This window comes from Phycodurus eques, chromosome 5, assembly GCF_024500275.1.
Source record: "Phycodurus eques isolate BA_2022a chromosome 5, UOR_Pequ_1.1, whole genome shotgun sequence".
NCBI classification, from domain to species: Eukaryota; Metazoa; Chordata; class Actinopteri; order Syngnathiformes; family Syngnathidae; genus Phycodurus; species Phycodurus eques.
The window spans coordinates 29012329-29031822 of NC_084529.1; the positions used below are offsets into that span (position 1 = coordinate 29012329).

The window sequence follows — 19494 nt, forward strand, 5'->3', positions numbered from 1 at the left end:
AATGGATAACTGTAGTCGAACGCTTTTGTTTTGTAAACGCCGTGCCTCACGACGCCGGTTTGTATCGTCTTCTCCTCGCTAGCTCGACTTTGCCAGCGGGAGCCGCTCACCTGTTGCTTCTGTGACACGAGACTCCGCCCACCTGTCTTGTGACGCCGGTACTCGGGGAGGGTGCGCTCGTTTGTTCAAGGATACAAAAGCAGAAGAATCCGGATACAAATACCAGAAGGAGATTTAAGTAACAGGAAGCATTTACATCATTTATCTTTTCCACTTGACACGGAAAAAATAGTCACTTTACTAGAAGTCCCAAGCAAGTGGTGATTTATTGTTTTCTATTGTAGTGGCGTTTTTCATGTTGGTTAGTTTTGCCTTGTTAAATCACTACAAATCCAACTTTTGAGAGATGTTTCAATACTCAACAACTTTTTCATGTTTGGTAACAGACATTCATAAGCGTTTTGGAGTGTGCGAACCAGTCCGATGACATTTGTCATGTTCATTTCCTGGATGATTTAGGGGTTGAATTATACAGGAAGGCAACGCTGGTAATGACAAATTCAAGTGACACAGCATGGGAAGAAAAATCATCAGGATGCCAGGTCGCCTTCTTAAAAATGTATCTTTATATACTCAATATATGTCATATATAACACCAATGATTTCACTTTCCTTCCCTTTATATGGCAGGTACTTGAAAAACTAAATTCAAGATTATACAGTTAATTATAACAATATTTCTACTACTTATCCATTAAACGTAAAAATGTATATACTAGAATGTCCATAGAGTCCACCAATTAATTTTCTATATCATTTCTGTTGTTGAGGGTCTAGGTGAGCTGGAGTCTATAGCAGCTGACTTTAGACTACAGACTACAGACGACACCCTGGAGGCCTGGACACGTCACCGGTCAATCAAAGGACACACAGGGACAGACAACCATTCACTGAATGGGGACTGAACCTTCGTTGGCAGCATGGAAGTCAGGGTAGTAAACCACATTTCAACATTGGAGTTAAATGTACGCGTCAGAGCAAAAGTAATTTCTACACCATTATTAGCACATTTGGTAACAGGAGAGTTGCACATATTTCCTTAAATACAGTAGACTTTTTATATTTACTTGGCACTTCAATCAAAAAAGTGAAGCACTAACTATCATGAAAATAATACATGATAAACATGAAAATACTGCGTATGTGAGCGAGTGCATGTGCGTGCGTAAAAGGCTGGTTCTAGATACGGTTGAGGAAGTTCAGATTTAGGCTAGCAGGGATCTGTATGGTCTCCAGCGCCACAGAGGAGGGCGAGAAGGAAATCGTTACAGAAAAGATTTTCTTGGCGTCCATCATCAGCGTGGACGACTCCTCTCTGTCTTTCAAGATGTTCTACAAGGTCCAAGATGGAACAGGTTAATAATCTGAGGAGTGTAAAAGAGCACTGCACTCTTGCACGTGTTTTGTCTCATAACAACTCACTTTAATGGTCGCAATGAAAGTGGTGGTCACGCGCTCTTCAAACTCAATCACTGGCGTGTAGAGGGTCAACACTTTAACAATCTGAGATGAAGAACACATGATGATCAAAATAGAAGTGACATATTACATGAAAAACATGGGCTGATGATGGACCTGTGCAGTCGTGAGGCCCGTGCACATGCTGCAAATAGCCTGAGCGTCGGCCTCAGTCTTCTTCTTGACCTGCAAAAGCTGTGCGGCCTGTATGAGAGGTTCCAACATTTCCTTGGCACCGCAATCAGTCAGCTCCAGCTCCACCAGCCACTCCTCCAACTGCCACACATTGTACCTGACCACAGAGGCAGCCAGGAACCAAGTCAGGGTGTGTGCGACTGTGCACACATAAATATCAGACATTCATTCCAAACTATTGTTAAATAAAGTTTTTCATAGGAGAGAAAACACATTTTTGTAGATGGAGAGGACAGTAGACATTTGACCAATTCCCTCACTTCTCACCTCCAGTCAAAAGCAACATCATTAAGTGTACAGAGTAGCTATAAGTATGGTATGAACATAGTTGCAGTCCCCTCCAAAAGTATTGGAACGGCAAGGTCAATTTGTTTTTGTCGTATACTGAAGACATTTGGGTTTCAGATCTGCTTTGAAAAATGGCTGGTAGTGAATGAGTTAATTCCGAACTATCCACCTCCTTTCTTTGTATATTTTGCCTCTCCCATGCAACTTAAAAGTAACCATCATGTAAGGAACATGAATAAATATTACTTTATGCGCATGAATAAGTAGTCCCAGGTATAAACCCATCACCTTTGACCATTTACAGTAGTCCATACCACACACGAGTACGCACTACAGGATTGTGTATATCACAATTTGGCTCACTTGTACATCTAATCCATTTGTGCAGGTGTGTCATGCGAGTGAAGTATCCAGTGAGTGTACATTGGAATCTTTTATTGTCCCTGACAAATCTGGTGTTGGTTCGGGCCTATAATGTTCTAATTGAAAATGTCAGTAGATAAAAACAGCTTGCCACTACCTGATCTGCAGCCCTTTGCTCCATGAGCACATGTCCTTCCTGAGCAGCAGGTGGTTCAGGGTGACGGCACATATGATGTAAAACTGCTGCCGAACCACCTGTTTAATGAGTCCAGAGTCCATCCCGTGCTTAATCATGGTGGTGTGCCAGAGCCCAAGCTGCTGCAGGAGGACTTCCACCGTAACAGCATCTTCCTCTGGGGAATTAGAGCTCCTTTTCCTCACACCTGTTGGTTTGGAGCCCAGGACCCCGTGGATTGTCTCATGCTCCAACATGCTTGACACTGCACATGACAAACACGGTCAGACCACTTCAGATTGACGCACACGTGCATGTGGGATTATTCACATTACCGATGAGGGGCTGCAAGGTGTCCTCCATGCTTTTAATGAGCTGGCGGTAAATTTGGACAGCTAGGTCAGCAAAAACATTCTGGTACTCCGTCAGTTCAAAGTTGGTCAAGCAATGCTCGTTCTGCTTCACAGTGTTGTGCGTCTTGAACGTCTGCATAGACGTTTTGCAGAAATAGTTAGTGTGTGTTTAGGTGTAACTTGGCCGTCTCATAATGGACTCATGCTTACTTCGTCTCCGCTATACTGTTTTAGACAGTGAAGTAGTCGACATGTGTTCGATAACCAGAAAGACGACACGTCAAAATCTTTTCCTCTCCTCTGTGGAAACGAGACAAACATTAAAAATACAATCCCTAGTGTCACACACAGGCAACCGCACAGAAAATTACCCAAACGATACACTACTCACAAAAGGTTTGGGATATTTGGCTTTTGGATGAATGTCATGCCTTAACCTTGACAGGTGAAGTTAATTTGACCTTCTCGAAACTTCTGAATGCATATGTCCAACTGTTCAATGTATCAGTACTTTTTGCACAACTTGATGCTCTCTAACAAGTTGCTGAACAGCAAAACTCAAAACTGTTGTTTGATCCATGAATCCAGCCAATACATTTCCATAGACGTCCAACTGTGTGCCTTTCTGTGACTTTGCCAGTCTTTCTGTATCGCTGTTGCAACCTGTCGCTGACACTGTGACATACTAAACTCAGTGACCACTTCCGTCAGAACATCTTATTTAAAAGCCTGACAATGATGAGGTACTGTTGACCAATTGTTTGGTCTGGTATCACCTTGGTCTCATGCTATAGTATCAAAAATGTGAACAGCATGGTGAAGATGACAGTTTACATACCAATTCTAATTGAACCAGGAAATGTATTGGTTGGATCAAACGCGAATTAACTTAAGTTCACCTGTAAGGGTTCTACTACATTTTAGGTGCAGCCTGAAATATCACCCAAAGACGGAATATCCCATTTTATGAGTTGTATATATTTTCTCAGCATTTAAACTGTGTTATGTTTTAACGTAGTCACTGATGGTGTAGTGGTCCACTCGCCTCACTTTGGTGCGGGCAGCATGGGTTCAGTTCCCACTCAGTGACGGTGTAAATGTGAGCGCGAATGGTTGTCCGTGTCTATATGTGCCCTGCGACTGACTGGCGACCAGTTCAGGGTGTAGTCCGCCTTTCGCCCGAAGTCAGCTGGGATAGGCTCCAGCGCCCCGTGACCCTGAACTGGATAAGCGGTGTTGAGAATAGATGGTTGGATGGATGTTTTAATGCTGATTTATAGTCAATGGCCACAACATTAGATACACCTGCAGAATATAGACATCCAATAAAATAACTAACAAAAATTCAAAAAGTACACCCTGAACTGGTCGCCAGCCAATGGCAGGGAAAATACAGACAATCAATCATTCACACCTATGGGCAATTTAGAGTCTTAAATTAACCTGCCATGCATGTTTTTGGAATGTGGGAGAAAACCATAGCACCCGGAGAAAACCCACACAGGCAGAGGGAGAACATGCAAACTCCACGCAGGCGAAGCAGGGTCTGAACCCGGGTCGTCAGAACTGTGAGTTTTGTCTGCCCAGTATTTACAAAAGATTGTCAAAAGTGAGCATTTTTTCTTTGTAAAAAACATAATTTTGACACAGTGCTTGTATCGGAGCTTCTTAGATAAGAGTTGCAAACTTAAGAGTCCTAAATCAGGTCCTTAGTGAGTTTTTATTGACTTTGCTGATCGTTAGAGAAAAATGCGGCAAGCTATTGTTTAGTTTGTCAAACGGGCTAATTTTCTTGGCAAAAGGCTTTTAGATTCATGTTTATTTCATGAATTCATTTTAGATCTCGAGCTAAAAAGTCCTGAATTGTAAGCATGTGCTTATTTACGAAGTGGGTATTGAGTGGAACCGGTGTACGTTATACTGAACCTTAACGACTCCTTTGATGCTGCACAGCACCGAATTGAGCAGCGTGCTAGCTCTCTGATCGTCGTTAACTCTGTCAGCGTATCGCAGGCACATGAAAATTATGTAAGCAGGAAGGCCAGGAAGGAACCTGACAGCGACTCCTCGGGCCTTCAGATCTGAAATAAACAGTTCCGACCAACACATTTAGACATTTCTACAGGTAGTCTGAAACAATATTTCACTCAAGCAAGATAGGTTTGTCATACCTAAAACCAGACATTTAACCAGGTGGCTTTCTTCACCCTCTTTGTACTCCAACATTCCCTGGTACTCCCTCTCCTTGCGAGGAATACTCGCTCCTTTCGCAGGAGAATTTGTCCCAATGGATGTTTTCCTTTGATGAGCTTGACAGGAACATTAGGACTCACAGTTAATATGTGCTAACTGTTGATAGACAGTATCGAGCAGCTATTCTCCACCGGGTTTTCGTGGTACAATACAGCGCCGTGAGGGGTGCCGCCGGGAAATAATCCAATTTCACTTCATTTCTCCGAAAATTATTATTTATTTATTAATGACAAATACGTCTTTGTTCAACTTTCTATGTAGAAGAATATCCTATACTGTACAGTATGTAAAGATTAGGGAGTGGGGAATGAGTAAATGATTGCGAACACAGCCTGTGGCTTGCAGTCTGACGGGATTACCTTGAAACTCTTCTACTCTTTTCATGTACAGTTGAAGGTCATTTTTCAAATTGACAATTGTCTTGTCTTGTTTGTCCTGTTGCTCCATGAGCTCCTGAAAATATGTTGACATACTGGATTAGAGGGGGAAAACACAATTTTCATACATACACAAGACAACTGTAAATATGACAACAAAAGGAGTTGACAAATACAAATACAGTATTTAAAGAAAGTTGAAATTTTGCTTTCTGTTTGGATCACTGTTTACACTACCTGGCCACACAATTAGGTACCCCTACCTCCACACTGTGCTGTATCCAAACATCTGTCTTTACAAAGATAGTAATCCTGGAACTTCCAGTTGTGTAGCGCACAAGTGAAATGTTTATTATTTGTTTGCACATTTTACAAATGTTTGTGGTAGACCACTGTTAATTGCACTTTCACCCACTTACCTGTACGTGCATACGGAAAAACTGATTGAAATCTGGTAAAGTACACTGTGGCTGTCCAAAACTGCATTTCTAATTCAACAATAATGTATGTTTACTATTATGCCTAGAGGTGTGGAATTATACTGTGGGGTTTCTGATATTTTGGTTACCTTATTTAGCTATGTGAAGGGCAGTTCTACACAACTGCAAACCACAACCACAGCAACAATGTTTAAAAACTGTCAAAAGAATTAAACGCTCAGTGCATTATCATAATCTCTTGATTTGGATCTCACTCAAATGTATCCATTGTGCATGTAAGCTATTTTCCACACAAGAAATAACACCCCCATAAAAGGCATAATGACAGATCTGCAAGTTGTCAAAAGCTAGTGAGTGAACCCACCAGATTTTCTTGAGTGAGCCGAGTGATTTCGAGCTCCAGACCCACTTCAATCCGAGCATCTTCAGGCAGTTGCAAAGTCTGAGCCAACAGCTTCTGCTGCTGCTCCTTTTCCTCCTTCAGCATGTTCACCTCCTCCAGCAGTTTCTCATACCTTGCACTGTGCTGCATCTCCAGCTTCTGCATCTGGCACTCCAGTACCCTGGGATGTGAAGTCATAGCATCTAGTTACATGGTCTGAATTTACACTCTTCGTTTCAGATTACATAATTCAGATTCTTTTTTTGTCTTGGCAACATAAATTGTGGGGGGGGGGGCATGGAATCGGGTATCTTTTGATCGGAATGAAGCCTCTTTCAAAAAAATAAAACAACGCACAGATTGGATATACCCCATCAATTTGCACTTCACACGATAGAAATGGACCGTTTGGTGATAAATATATACCCACGTCTGCTCAGATAAAACAAATAAAGATACTAAAAACACTTGCGGTAAATCTAAACTATAGCGAAACCATACACAACTAAATATTGCCTATTTATGCAAAATTTGCCAGTCATTCAATAGGCAAAATAATTGCTCACAGGGGCCGGGGGAGCAATGTGGAGGTTAACCTCATGTAAATCAATGGGAGGAGGGAAGAGTCAGACCAGGATATCTGAATGGTAGATTTTAATCTGTTTATTATAGTTTACTTCTGTGTTGTCGCTTGTGGCATCATTTACTTGCAATTTGGGTGTCCGCACATGCGGGGTCCTTCACTGTTCTGTCAGTGTGAACAAAGCCATATTGGATGCGTCACTTGAAATGTACATAGAAATAGACCAGGGGAAAAAATAAAAATAAATCTGATACATATCTGCATTAAATCAGAATTGGACACTTGGACCTGCAGTGTAAATCCAAAGTAACTAATTTGTAGCTTGATCAAGTGAAAGGACAAAATACAAACCTGTTGGTCTCCTTCAAGCCTTCGTAAGCCAGCCACAGCTCTCCATCCTCATTCAACGTATGGATGTCAGTGGACCTGTCAGGTAAAGATCAAATACCGACACTTGTTTACTAACATTTAAATGAAGGTAAGGAGGTCTTGGTTCTTACCTGTCAACATCTTGAAATGAGGGAACATCACTAAGGTCTAAACTCACACCCTCTGCAAGTGCAGCGTCCTGGAGGTGGGAGTTAATAGGAAATATCCCAAGATAAAGACCAATGAAGAAAACAATGATATTTCAATTCTAGTATTTAAATGTGACCTTGTATTTCATAGCTTCTTGGCGGACTATGTGTGACTGTAGAAGAAGCACTTCCTCCTTTCGCATGTCCAGCTCCTCGTTAGAAGAGTTGAGTTGTTCCAGCAGTACATTGTATGTCGTGGAGCCCACAGGAGGGGGCATCAGCTCGCTGTTCTCATTGGTTAGAGACTTACGCAATTCACTCAAGTCCTGCTTCAACTTCTTATTCTCAGACGCCAGCTCTTGACGCTATATTAATTAATTTAATGAGCAAAATGCATGAAACAGTACAGTACACAAGTTTGGTTCTATACGTATAGTCTTCTGTTACGAATGTTGATACAATAAACATTTGTGTACGACATTCCTTATTTGAGGAACCTTAATTCAATGTTTTACCTTAAGCGTTTCCAAATCCAGTTCTGCTCTGCCGACACTTATCTCCTCCTCCATGTCCTTGGTTCAGAAATTCACCGACAATTAAAATAGCAACTATGAAACCCAGAGCCGCCTCTACCCAATGTGGCGAACACGGCAAGATTTTAAATCGTACCCTCTTCCATCGGCGATTCACAAAAGAAATCAAATAGCCTTGTTTTAAATCGCTGTCATTATAAAGATGTCACCAAATTTTAAATATAAAACAACATTTCAAATAATTCTTATAATTTGAAATATAAAAATGAAAATCCTCATACATACATATTGTTCACGAAACATGCATAATACATACAGCGTTCCAAATTATTTGTTTCTCAGATTTTCTTAAACAGTTGATACAAATGACAGTTGGCATAATTTTCAAGTCATCAACTGTCATAATAGAATTCAAATGTTTTTGAACACACCTCCCAATGAGAACAGTATTTCTTAAAATAAAAAACTTAAAATGCACTGTTCTAAATTATTAGACAACAGAGTTTGACAGAGACATTTGACAAGTTTTAAACAACTAAAGATTGTTGAATTTACAGCATCAGGAGGTCATGTTTAAAAGGAAAGAAAAGCTATTTCAATCAAAATCATCATAAGTCAAGTTACATTTTTTTATTTGATAGCAGCTTCACAATTCTCACATCCATTGAACCTGTGATTTTTTTGGAGCGTTTCTGCTTGAATTTCTTTGAGATGGTGCATTGTCATGTTTGCTAAGGAAAGCACGGTTCTTCTTTTGATACCATGAAAGAAAGTGGTCGGGCAAAAACTCCACATACCGGTACTTTTCAGAGGTATGCGCTCTCCCCAGCATGTTTCCAGCCAAATACAATATGTACATTGTGAGTTTTCAGACAGTTTCTGCTTGAAATTCTTTGCAGGATGTCAGAACAGCCTCCCAGAGCTGTCGTTTGGATGTCAACTGCCTCCCACCCTCCCAAAAATATGTGGAATTTCTGACCGACCACTTTCTTCCATGCTACCAAGAACCATGCTTTTATTAACAAAATCGTCATGACGATACATAATCTCAAAGAAATTCAAGCAGAAACTCTCTAAATAGTCACAAATTTAATGGATGTAAGAATTGCGAAGCTGCTATCAAATAAGGGGTCCTATGTCAAAATGTAACTTGGTCTGTTAAGATGTTTTTGATTGAAATATATATATATATATATATATATATATATATATATATATATATATATATATATAAACATTAAACAGCCAGTATAAATACAACACATAAAAGCATACCATGTTGATTGAGGCTAATCGCTCGTTTCATTTCATGACTGTCTCTTATATGGTATGGCAATATTTTATTTTATAATTTGTATTCACATTAATTGGGAAGTGAGTTCATAGTAATAAATAGTTTTGTTAATTATAGGTGATTTGTTTTTCTTCCCCTGAGTTTGTGGCGCCCCCTAGAGGCTACATCGCCCTAAGCAATTGACAATACCTGTATTGCCTCAAATGGAGTGACGCAACCACAAATATCAACAAATGTGTAACTTGTTACAAAAGGTGTTGAGGACATACCTTGGCTTCTTCCTCTTGGGCTTCCTTCTCATCTAACTGCCGCTGTAGCGACTGTTTGTCCTTCTCTACTTCTCTCACTCTTCTCTGGAGCTTGAGAATGAGTGGCAGGTCAACAGTGGAGGGGGTCTCCTTCTATAATAAAACAGAAATCAATGGTGCATCAAAAAGAGATAGCAGCCAATGTCCACATCTCCAAACTTCAGGCAGTCATTGGGTTGAAAGAATGTACAGCTCGAGCTTCTTTACCCAACAGCGTGACAAGACAAATCTAATCTAAAACTTAAAAACATGATGAGCTACATAATGTATTAGTGATGCACTGAAATGAAAATTCTCGACCGAAACCAAAAACCAAAACACTGAAAAAGGTTACCGATCAAACTGAATTTGTAAGTGCTTTTCATTTGCAAAAAAAAAAAAAAAAAAAAATTTTTTTAATTATTATTATTTTTTTAAATGCAACAAAAGCGCATTACATTAATTAAAATATGAAAATAAATCAAACCTGCCAATTATTAATTAGAAAACTATGCCAATCATTGGTAAAGTTGCATTCACTTCCAAAACAATTTCTTAACTTCCATATTTTTAATATTACCATGGGACAATTATTGCTGTATGTTATGTAGTAGGATAAAAACAATTTTGCATACTGTTCAGTTTCACAAAATAATCATTACTCTCTAACTCTAATCGTTAAAGAATTATGGCTTCAATATTTTTTATTTTACTGTATTTATTGCATTAACCTTGTACTGGTGGACACATTTGCCGCCAAATGACTTCTCTCGCATTCTCTTTTCGTCAAAGGTGGGACCAAGTCATTGCTTTGCAAGTCACAAATCCCAAGTCCAGACAGGCGAGTCCCGAGTCAAGTCTCAAGTCGAGACATTAAACTCCCGTGTCAAGTCGCAAGTCCAACAACTTCAGTTTTGAGTCCTTTCGAGTCATTTTAACAACAAAATGAAAATAGATTTTAATATATATAATGCAGACCCTTTCCCAAAAACTTTATTTATTTCGATAATTCCATTCAAAAAGTTAAACTTTCATAGATTATAGATTCAGGGCCCACAATTTAAACAATTTCAAATGTGTATTTGTTTATTTTTACGTAATTTGGGTTTCCAGCTCATAAAACCCACAAAATCAGGAATTCCAAAAATTTGAATACTGTGAAGAAATCATCATTTACTTCCCAGCTTTTGTAGAAAAAAAGAGAAATAAATAGGTTCACATTAAATCAATCAAAATATGGTACTTTCAAAACGATATATGTTACCCTTCAATACTTGGTTGGGAATCCCTTTGCTTTTAATCACTGCCTGGATGCGCCGTGGTGTTGAGGCAATCAGCCTGTGGCATTGCCTGGGAGTTATGGAAGCCCAGATTTCCTCGATGCTTGCTGTCAGTTCTTCGTTGTTTTTGGGTCTGGTACCCCTTTGGTGCTCCTCATTTCCCTCTTGATAATACCCCATAGATTCTCAGTAGAGTTGAGATCCGACGAGTTGGCTGGCCAGTCGAGCACTGTGATAGCATGGGCATCAAACCAGGTTTTGGTGCTTCTGGCGGTACGGCAGGGGCCAGGTCCTGCTGGAAGATGAAATCTGCATCTCCATACACATCCTCAGCAGAAGGAATTATGAAGTCCTCTAAAACATTCTGGTAGACTGTTGCAGTGACCTTGGACTTAAGAAAGCAGAGTTTACCAACACCTGCACTGGACATTGCACCCCAAATCATGACTGACTGTGGACATTTCACACTGGCCCTCAAGCAGCTTGGGTTCTGGTCTTCACCCGTCTTCCTCCAAACCCTTGGTCCTTGATTCCCGAATGAAAGGCACACTTTACTTACATCGGAAAAGAGGACCTTTGACCACTGGCCAACAGTCTAATCCTTCTTCTCCTTAGGCCAAGTTGAGACACTTCCTACAGTGGCTCAGGCTCAGAAGTGGCTGGACCCCCGAGGAACCCGACAGTTGTAGCCCATCTCCTGGATGCGTCTGAATGTGGTGGTTTTTGAAGCTGTGACTCCCGCCTCATTCCACTCTTTCTGGATCTCTGCTAGATTCTTTGAATCTTCTCTGTTTGATAATCCGCTAAAGCCCACGGTCATCTCTTTTGCTGTATCTTCTGTCCCCACATTTTGTCCTTCCATTAGACTTTTCCATTGATATGCTAGAACCTAGCACTCTCAGAACAGCCAGCCTGCTTAAGTATGAACTTTTGTGTCTTACCCAATGAGGGTCTTCTGGCCAGTTGTCAAGTCTGCAGTCTTCCCCATATTGAACCAAACTGAAGCAATTTAATGACACCTGGGGAAATGTGTGCAGGTGCTTTGAGTTTAGTAGATGATTAGTGTGTGACACTCAGTTTAAAACATTTATGGCCTGCAAAATTTGAGCTGATTTCTTCACAGTATTCCAATTTTTTAAATTCCTGATTTGGTGGGTTTTATGAGCTGGAAGACCATCTTATGTAAAAATAAACAAATAAATACTTGAAATTGTTTAAAGTGTGGGCCCTGAATCTATAATCTATGAATTGTTTTACTTTCTGAATGGAATTATGGAAATAAATACACTTTTCCATTATATTCACATTTTTGGGAAAGGGTCTGTATTTATATATTTAATTAATATGTATACATTATATACTGCATTTATATATTTAATAGATTTTAAAATCCATATTTATTTATCAAAACAAAGTTGATCAACAAGTGCACTGTACTTTTGTAAGAAAACTAAGAGGCTCATCAAAATGTTTGCACCTTCAAAGCCAATCATCAAGGGGAGGCTTAGTTTATTGCCCCTTCAAAATCGATCGATAGTATGTTTTCAGTTATTTTATAAAAATGCTGTGCTATGACTTACCTTTTCTCCCTTTATTTCTGAAGTGACAATAAACAGACCTGCCACAAATAAGAATTTGCATCCAGTAGTGCTGTAATTCATAATCAAGTATTCTACTGACAATTCTATTTGAATAATCAAGTATAAGGATAAAATATATTTTTGCTTGGTTAAAGACCAATTCTGAATAACATGAATACATTGTCATATAGCAGGAAAGTGCATTTTCTTGTCTACAAACATTTCTAGTTTGTAAGGTTTTTTTTTTTGGGGGGGGGGGTTCAGGATACCATTACTTTAGGTAGTGTGTCAAAGAATGAGCGCTTTGTCAATTCCATCAGGGCGTAAACTGTCTAAAGAGAATAAAAACTAATTACAGCAATAGTAGCATGGTATACCTTTGGCATAAAAAATAATCAGTAAGATCTGCAGCATTATGTTGTCACTTTTCATATTCTCCGATACCATAAAAATAGGTGACACACATAGCGATAGAAAGAGAAGCTATGAATTTTAGTTCCCAGTGCTTTGGTCAAAGTAGCAAGTCTTCAAGTCCGAGCGAAGTCACGAGACATTGCTGTTCAAGTCCAAGTCGAGTTGCAAGTCTTGTAACATATTCCCAATTTGAGTCTAAAGTCATCAAATTCATGACTCGAGTCAAAGTCATGTGACGTGAGTCCATACCTCTGCTTTTCGTATTTCCTCTATCCACTATTGCTGCTAAAAGGATGTAAATTCCCTATTATCGGACTAATAAAGGTTATCTTATACTCTAAATATTTATTATATTCATGTAATTTTAAATTTATAGGCCCATTTTTTTCAAGTGACATAGCAGCGGTGATGTATTAATGCATTTCCGGTTTCCGGTCATTATCAAACCATGACTGTCGGCCGTGTGTAAAATACTGACGTCCCAGTCAATTCAACCACACAGTCAGCAAAGCCTGATGGCATTGCTTGCTAAGAGCAAATACTTCTTAACTATGGAGTGTACAAGCTCATGCGCTGGCCGTGGTAACGCTACGCGCTAGCAACAATAGTCTACATGTTATTTCGGCCGTTTAAGTTGGGTGACAAAAGTCTTTCAGTCCGAAACCGAAAATGCAATTTCAGCCGCTGATAATGTATGTTTTTGTCTTGTCTTACCACTTTGTCCAGTGAACTGTCCTGTCCATTAGTAGAGGCAATCATTGGACTACATTCAGAGGAGTTACTGGTGTAGTTGGATTCTGACCTCTTGCTTGGACTCTGTCAATGAAAAAAATGAATGAATTAATTGACTCAATTCTTTCCATTGTGAGAACCAAAACACCGGCAGAACATAAAAAAAATAAAAAATCAGACTCACCAGTCTGAGTTCCAGTTCCTCCTTCAGGTCTTTATGAAGCTCTTGTAGATGTAGGTGCTCACATAGTAGGCTTTGGTACCGGGAGCGCTCTTCAATTAACTCTTTCTGTAGTTTTTCTGTGTTTTCCACCTGGGCTTTAATCTCTGATAACATAAGTCATATTTTCTTGATCATTAAGAAAGACACAAACTTTGACTTGCTTCTTACCTGTTATCTGTTGTTTTTGTTCCAGGATGAGCTTGATAAGGTTATCCTTTTCATCATTCAGCAAGCTGTTCTTCATATTTAGCTCCTCTACCACCTGGTCAGAAACAGTGTTATTAATAATGGCAACTGAGAAAAGGAAACCAAAAATGAATACATAGCAATAATCGTATTGCTAATCGTAGTATTACTGTTGTTTTTGTTGTTGTACAAGCAGTGTACCATTTAAAAAAAGTTTAATGGCAAGTTTCAAAATATTGCCGATTTGTGGAATCCTTGGGCAATATATTATTTCATTTCTATTTCGTGTTCTTTTAGTAGTACTGTATTATTGTTGTTATTAAGCATGTAAGCCTGGCTAAATATTACGAATGGACACAGATTTTCTCTATCTACCAAAATTGCATGCAGCCCTAGCAGCAGACAATGACAGCATACAATAGACTTACCAGTGACCTTTGGGGAGTCCTGGGGACACACACAATGTAATAACAAATCCATGAAGACATACAATAATAAAACAAGGGGGAAAGGAGGAGACTCGCCTGTTGTGTCTGCTCCTTGTAAACGTTGTTCTGATCCTCCAGGACTTCTTTTTGTTTACGGGTGTTCTCCAGCTCCTGCTGAAGGAAGGAGAGCTGCTCCATTAGTGAGGGGAGCGCTTCTGCCTTGGTTCTGGTCTTCTTCTCTGATCTCTGAAGGTTTTCTAACTCTTTGCAGTGTCGCTCTCTCTCTATATCTTGGGTCTTCGCCGCGGCATTCAATCTCTCATTGAGCTCTCTGACGTCTTTGTGCTGTAGGGGCGTGCAAACACATGGTGTGCATGTGATGTGACGACAACACCCAATTACACTTTTGTAAGTTGGCTCTGTTTTCTCATGGTAGACATCCAATATCTCACACACATTTTACATAACACTGGGCGGTAAAACATAGAGAAATGAGACACTATGGCAGCTACTACTAATACTAACACTAATATCATTAATTTCCCACATTCCTAGTGAATTTCATGCACCTAATTGTATTAAGTCATTTCTGCAAATTCCAACATGCTTTGAGATGAATTCGTCTGATAAAAAGGACACAGTACAGAGGTACTTCCTTAGCACTGCAGAGGCTTCTTCAAGCAAGGCATCAAACCACAATATTGATTGCAGAGCTCGGTTACTGTCCTCTATTCCTGTTCACTGATCATATAATACAGTGGACCCCCACTATTCGCAGGGATAGGGCCGCGAATAGCGAAAATCGGTGGATAATTGACACCCATTATAAGTCCACTGAAAAAAACTTTTTTAAACGCAATTTTTTTTTTTAATAAGGGGGGGGGGGGGATAAACCGCCAATAAAGAAAACCAAGAAAAAAATGACGAACCATGAGTATGCAGGGATTCACTGTATACTACTTTAAAAAACAACATACCCCAGCAACATAATGCTCTCACCTGCTCTTCTATCTTGAGTTGCAACTGCATAATTTTGTTCTCCATGCCAACACTGAGATTTTTAAAATGCTCCACAGAGCGTGCCTCAACTTTGAGCTTCTTTAACTTCTTCTTGGCCAGTATGCGACGCACACAGGACTGCAGCAGTATGATGTTTGTTCGAGTGCGTTGATAATGCTGCCTGGACAGCCAGCCTTTCACCCACTTTTGGATGACCAAAGCCTTCTCTTCATACAAAATCTGTAAGGAGATGATTATCACAACATAAATAAGCAAGTTCTTAAAAAGGAGACGTGCAAGACGTTTTGTCACACTTGAGCTATGAGGATCGGTCGCCCCTTTAGTGATAAAACCTTTCACTGTTCTGGGAAGACTATATTTTGAAGTGTGTCTGCAGTAATTTGTGTCCATTCAGTCACAAAAACATTTGTGTGGCCAGAGTTGTTGGATGAGAGTTCTTGGCATTATACCAGCGCAGGCCTCAACTGCCAGGCTGGATGATATTTTGAGAAAGATATTTGAATACAATCCAATTTAAAATGATGAATTCTTGCTGTCATTACCTTATAGTACAGCTTTCTGGCTACATACGCCCTGAAGAAGCACTGAATGACAACAGATGCAGAGCGCAGCTTTTGGTAGCGTATTCTGGCCGCCCACATTCGAACATTGCGCTGAATGACAACAGCTGCTTTGGTTCTCCGCAGAAAATGAACATAACTGAAGGGGGGGGGGGACAATTGTAACATGTCAATTCAAATATCTTCATCGACTGTTTATGAATCAATCTGCTCACCAGCGTGCCTGGTGACCGCGCACATGTTTTTGAAGGGTGATGGCAGATTGCTTCATCCTCAGATATTTTTTACGTGCCAGCCAACATCGAATAGTCTTCTGGATGCTGACACAAGCCCTGCGTAGCTGCTCAGAACGCAGCTTTTCCAAGTACGCCACCTGGCCAGCTCTGAAGAAGATCTTGTTTTTACCAAATTGATACAGGTTCTGGTCCTGAGAACAAAAAACACATTATAGCATCATCAATATAGGCATAGTTACGACTGAGGTCTTGGCTATAATTCACACCCGGATGAGCTTTTTCAGGAGATTTTGGCAGGTCAGTTTTCCATCAGGAAGCACATCCTTTTGTTTCATAAGGACCCGGTAACGACAAAAGAATTCCTGATAGGTCCATCTGCAACATTCATAAACATAGGTCTATTCATTATATACCCTTATCTTTGTCTATTCAACATCTGTAGTTTCATTTTCACAGATGTGCCTCCTCAGATGCTACCTTGATGGGAATCCAGCTGCCGAGATTCGGATTGTATCCAGGATCCCACATGCTCGCAACTGCTGCACTGCCCTCAAAGGGTCCAAGCTTTATAAAGTTGAACATGTGCTTGTAAAATGAAAGAGTCCCTTGTAAAGATAGGTGAGAAAAAAATCCTAATCTCCCCCTTTACCTGAATGGCACTTTATGGTCGTTTGGTTTAATGCACCGTACATAGTGAGGAGTCGTAGCATTAAGCGTGTCCATCAGCAAGTGTAGAGAGTGTCGAAACTGTAAGATAGAGGGGATACACTTTAAATAAAACAAAAGAAGACTGACATAGAGACATTCCACACACAGACAGTAATTAGAAATGTAATTTTATTTTGACTCATAAAAGCAACCATTTTATAAACATGATGCATAACAAGAACCATATCTGTCAGCAGCTGTTTTGCTTCATTTTGTTTGTTACAGTAGTCAAATAAAAAAGGGACTGTGATTGTGATCTATTACCACTAATAGTTACAATTCCAGTGATCAGCTGTTTCTGAACTCACCTGCAGTCCCACAGTCTTCTTATTACCTCTCTGTGACAGACCAAATCTTCCCGTAATGCTGGTAGTAGATCTGTTGGTGGAACTTGTTGCCTTTTCATTTCCCACAAACAGCTTCAGCAAGAAATGAAACTGAGAACAAAAATGAGAAGTAGTTTATGACAGTGGCCACCAGGAGGCACTGTTTTGGATTTCAAGTACAACGTGAACGTGTGGGCTATTTCCTCCAATAGTGCTGGCAAAACAATTCTAGGGTGTGTGCCCATTTAAAAAAAAATTAAAATAAATAAAAAATAATAAAAAATATATCTAGCATGCATTTCCTACTGAATTTTAAGTTGAACGGTACTGACAATGACTTCCTTTAAATTACCGATGGACAGCCATTATGACTAAAAGCAAATTCTTCCACTGTACACCAGAGCATTGGTCACAAATGATTTCACCTTGCTTTTTTGTAACACATGTATTTGCTCCTCATTGACTGTGTCCTTGTTTTTCTCTAGGAAACCATCACAATGGTACTCCACCTGGGCACAAAGAATCAGGTCACAAAGTTATGGGGGGGAAATGAGCAAAGGTCATAATAATCATACTGAAGCTGGCTGACTAAAAATTGTTCCTAATACAGTACAACCAAATGTTGTGGTGAAAAAGTCAATATTGGCGTTGGCATTAAAACTAAATATAATTACTTTTTCACACAGACTTTTCTTTGGAACATTTGAGTCATCCACACTTCCATTTCAACACCGTTTGTTCTCCAAAGGGAAATGATGCAGTGCATGGAACGTATTTTCAATGAAGTGAGCTTCTGTTTTCCTGTTTAGGTGGCTAGAGTATGAATGGATGAGAATAGGCCAGGATTTTTTGTGCTTTTAAAATAGGAAATGAAGTGCATTCAACAACTTTTTAGATACCAAAACTTAAGCAATTATCTACCTTGTCTGCAAAGTGGTGGATGATGAAAGCTCGATTTGATAACCTCGGTTTATCGAAGTGAGCGTTCTGCTTCAACAGGGTGTTGTACATTTTCTGACACCATGTGCCATCAGAGCCTTTGGGCATCTGTGGAAACAGGAAGAACTGACCCATATTAGCCACTGTCTTTTAACCATGTAGGTGCAGCCTGTGGAAAAGACTTGCAGACATCCGCTAAGCATTAAACAATTTTCAACAGCTGCCGTCTATGATCTTAATTGAAGGAGGTAAAGGTTCCTCCAGATTGATTCTAAAAAGCACAGCATGACATTAGACTGCTGCCAAATGTGCAAATCAGATAAGCTGCAAATGAAATTAGGTTTGGCATGAGAAGTTCAGATTCTGCATATTCAAAGCAAATTCTGGTATATTCAATACAAATCTCTCATTATAAAAGAATATGTTTTTTTTGTGGTGTTTATATTTCTATCATGACAACGTGTGGTTTCTCATCAAATGGGTACTATCCATCATTTAAATTTTTTTTTTTTTTAAAAAGCAGCATTATACTGCGCAGATGCACAAAATTAAGCAACCAAATGGATGACAACCCAAAAAATATCATCTCCTTGGCAAAGGTAGAGCAGCATTTTACTTTGCCCTCCTCATCCAGAAGGTCCAGGATGCCTAACTTGGCCTCAATGAGATTGATGCATGGCTGGTTGTCATAGAAGTCGATCAGGGTCCACGGAATCTGCTCTTTCATGTACTCTTCTTGCTCCAGTTTGAAGACATGCTGAAGGCATAAGTGGCGGCAGTGTTTTACACACGTTTTGACTAGACAATAAAGGATGTAGAACAATAAACATACAAGGTTGAACTGCTGCTGGAGCTTCTCATTGGCATAGTTTATGCAAAACTGCTCAAAGCTATTGATATCAAATGTTTCAAACCTGGGGAAAGAATAAATGGAAAGTGTGGAGAAATCAAAATGAAAGAGAAAGTACTATTGCCATAACAAAACAGACAAGAGCTACTAACTGAAAGACAACAACATACCCATAAATGTCCAGAACGCCAATAAATGAGTGTTGTTTAACTGCTGATTTGAGCACATTATTTATACAGCCTACAATCCATCTGAAAAGTCTTGCATAAATGTGCTTAGCAAGGGCGTCTCTGCCATTGACCGCATTGGTCTTGGAGACACCCTTGACGTATGTTTCTGTGGTCGTCTGGAGTTTCCTGTGGCAGAGCCAGTGGGCCATTTCTTCACAGGGCACCCCCATCAACTCACAGAACACCACCAAGTCGGCATTGTCTGGCTGAAAACAAACGAGGT

At 39.8% G+C, this 19494-nt stretch overlaps 1 protein-coding gene across 7 annotated transcripts in view; it reads right to left on the reverse strand.

The window, feature by feature from the left end:
- Positions 1 to 304: 304 nt before the first annotated feature.
- The window catches only part of LOC133402389 (unconventional myosin-Va-like), a 29231-nt gene continuing 10041 nt past the window's right edge, over positions 305 to 19494 (reverse strand). For 3 of the 7 annotated variants that reach the window (XM_061676015.1, XM_061676020.1, XM_061676019.1), the window contains 31 exons: positions 19212 to 19477; positions 18808 to 19105; positions 18174 to 18299; positions 17678 to 17761; positions 17235 to 17363; positions 16868 to 16965; positions 16696 to 16782; positions 16485 to 16593; positions 16198 to 16409; positions 15965 to 16121; positions 15402 to 15641; positions 14499 to 14747; positions 13957 to 14050; positions 13750 to 13892; positions 13548 to 13649; positions 11781 to 11858; positions 9542 to 9673; positions 7961 to 8017; positions 7583 to 7810; positions 7428 to 7495; positions 7279 to 7353; positions 6327 to 6525; positions 5505 to 5598; positions 5064 to 5201; positions 4819 to 4973; positions 3103 to 3192; positions 2875 to 3025; positions 2522 to 2804; positions 1636 to 1810; positions 1483 to 1563; positions 305 to 1392 (listed from right to left, as the gene is read on the reverse strand). In XM_061676015.1, the coding sequence (XP_061531999.1) occupies positions 1240 to 1392; positions 1483 to 1563; positions 1636 to 1810; positions 2522 to 2804; positions 2875 to 3025; positions 3103 to 3192; positions 4819 to 4973; positions 5064 to 5201; positions 5505 to 5598; positions 6327 to 6525; positions 7279 to 7353; positions 7428 to 7495; positions 7583 to 7810; positions 7961 to 8017; positions 9542 to 9673; positions 11781 to 11858; positions 13548 to 13649; positions 13750 to 13892; positions 13957 to 14050; positions 14499 to 14747; positions 15402 to 15641; positions 15965 to 16121; positions 16198 to 16409; positions 16485 to 16593; positions 16696 to 16782; positions 16868 to 16965; positions 17235 to 17363; positions 17678 to 17761; positions 18174 to 18299; positions 18808 to 19105; positions 19212 to 19477 (4551 nt within the window). In that variant the 3' untranslated portion in view covers positions 305 to 1239. The remainder of the gene's footprint in view (positions 1393 to 1482; positions 1564 to 1635; positions 1811 to 2521; positions 2805 to 2874; positions 3026 to 3102; positions 3193 to 4818; positions 4974 to 5063; positions 5202 to 5504; positions 5599 to 6326; positions 6526 to 7278; positions 7354 to 7427; positions 7496 to 7582; positions 7811 to 7960; positions 8018 to 9541; positions 9674 to 11780; positions 11859 to 13547; positions 13650 to 13749; positions 13893 to 13956; positions 14051 to 14498; positions 14748 to 15401; positions 15642 to 15964; positions 16122 to 16197; positions 16410 to 16484; positions 16594 to 16695; positions 16783 to 16867; positions 16966 to 17234; positions 17364 to 17677; positions 17762 to 18173; positions 18300 to 18807; positions 19106 to 19211; positions 19478 to 19494) is intronic. The other 4 variants (XM_061676016.1, XM_061676018.1, XM_061676021.1 and 1 more) reach the window with 4 other exon arrangements.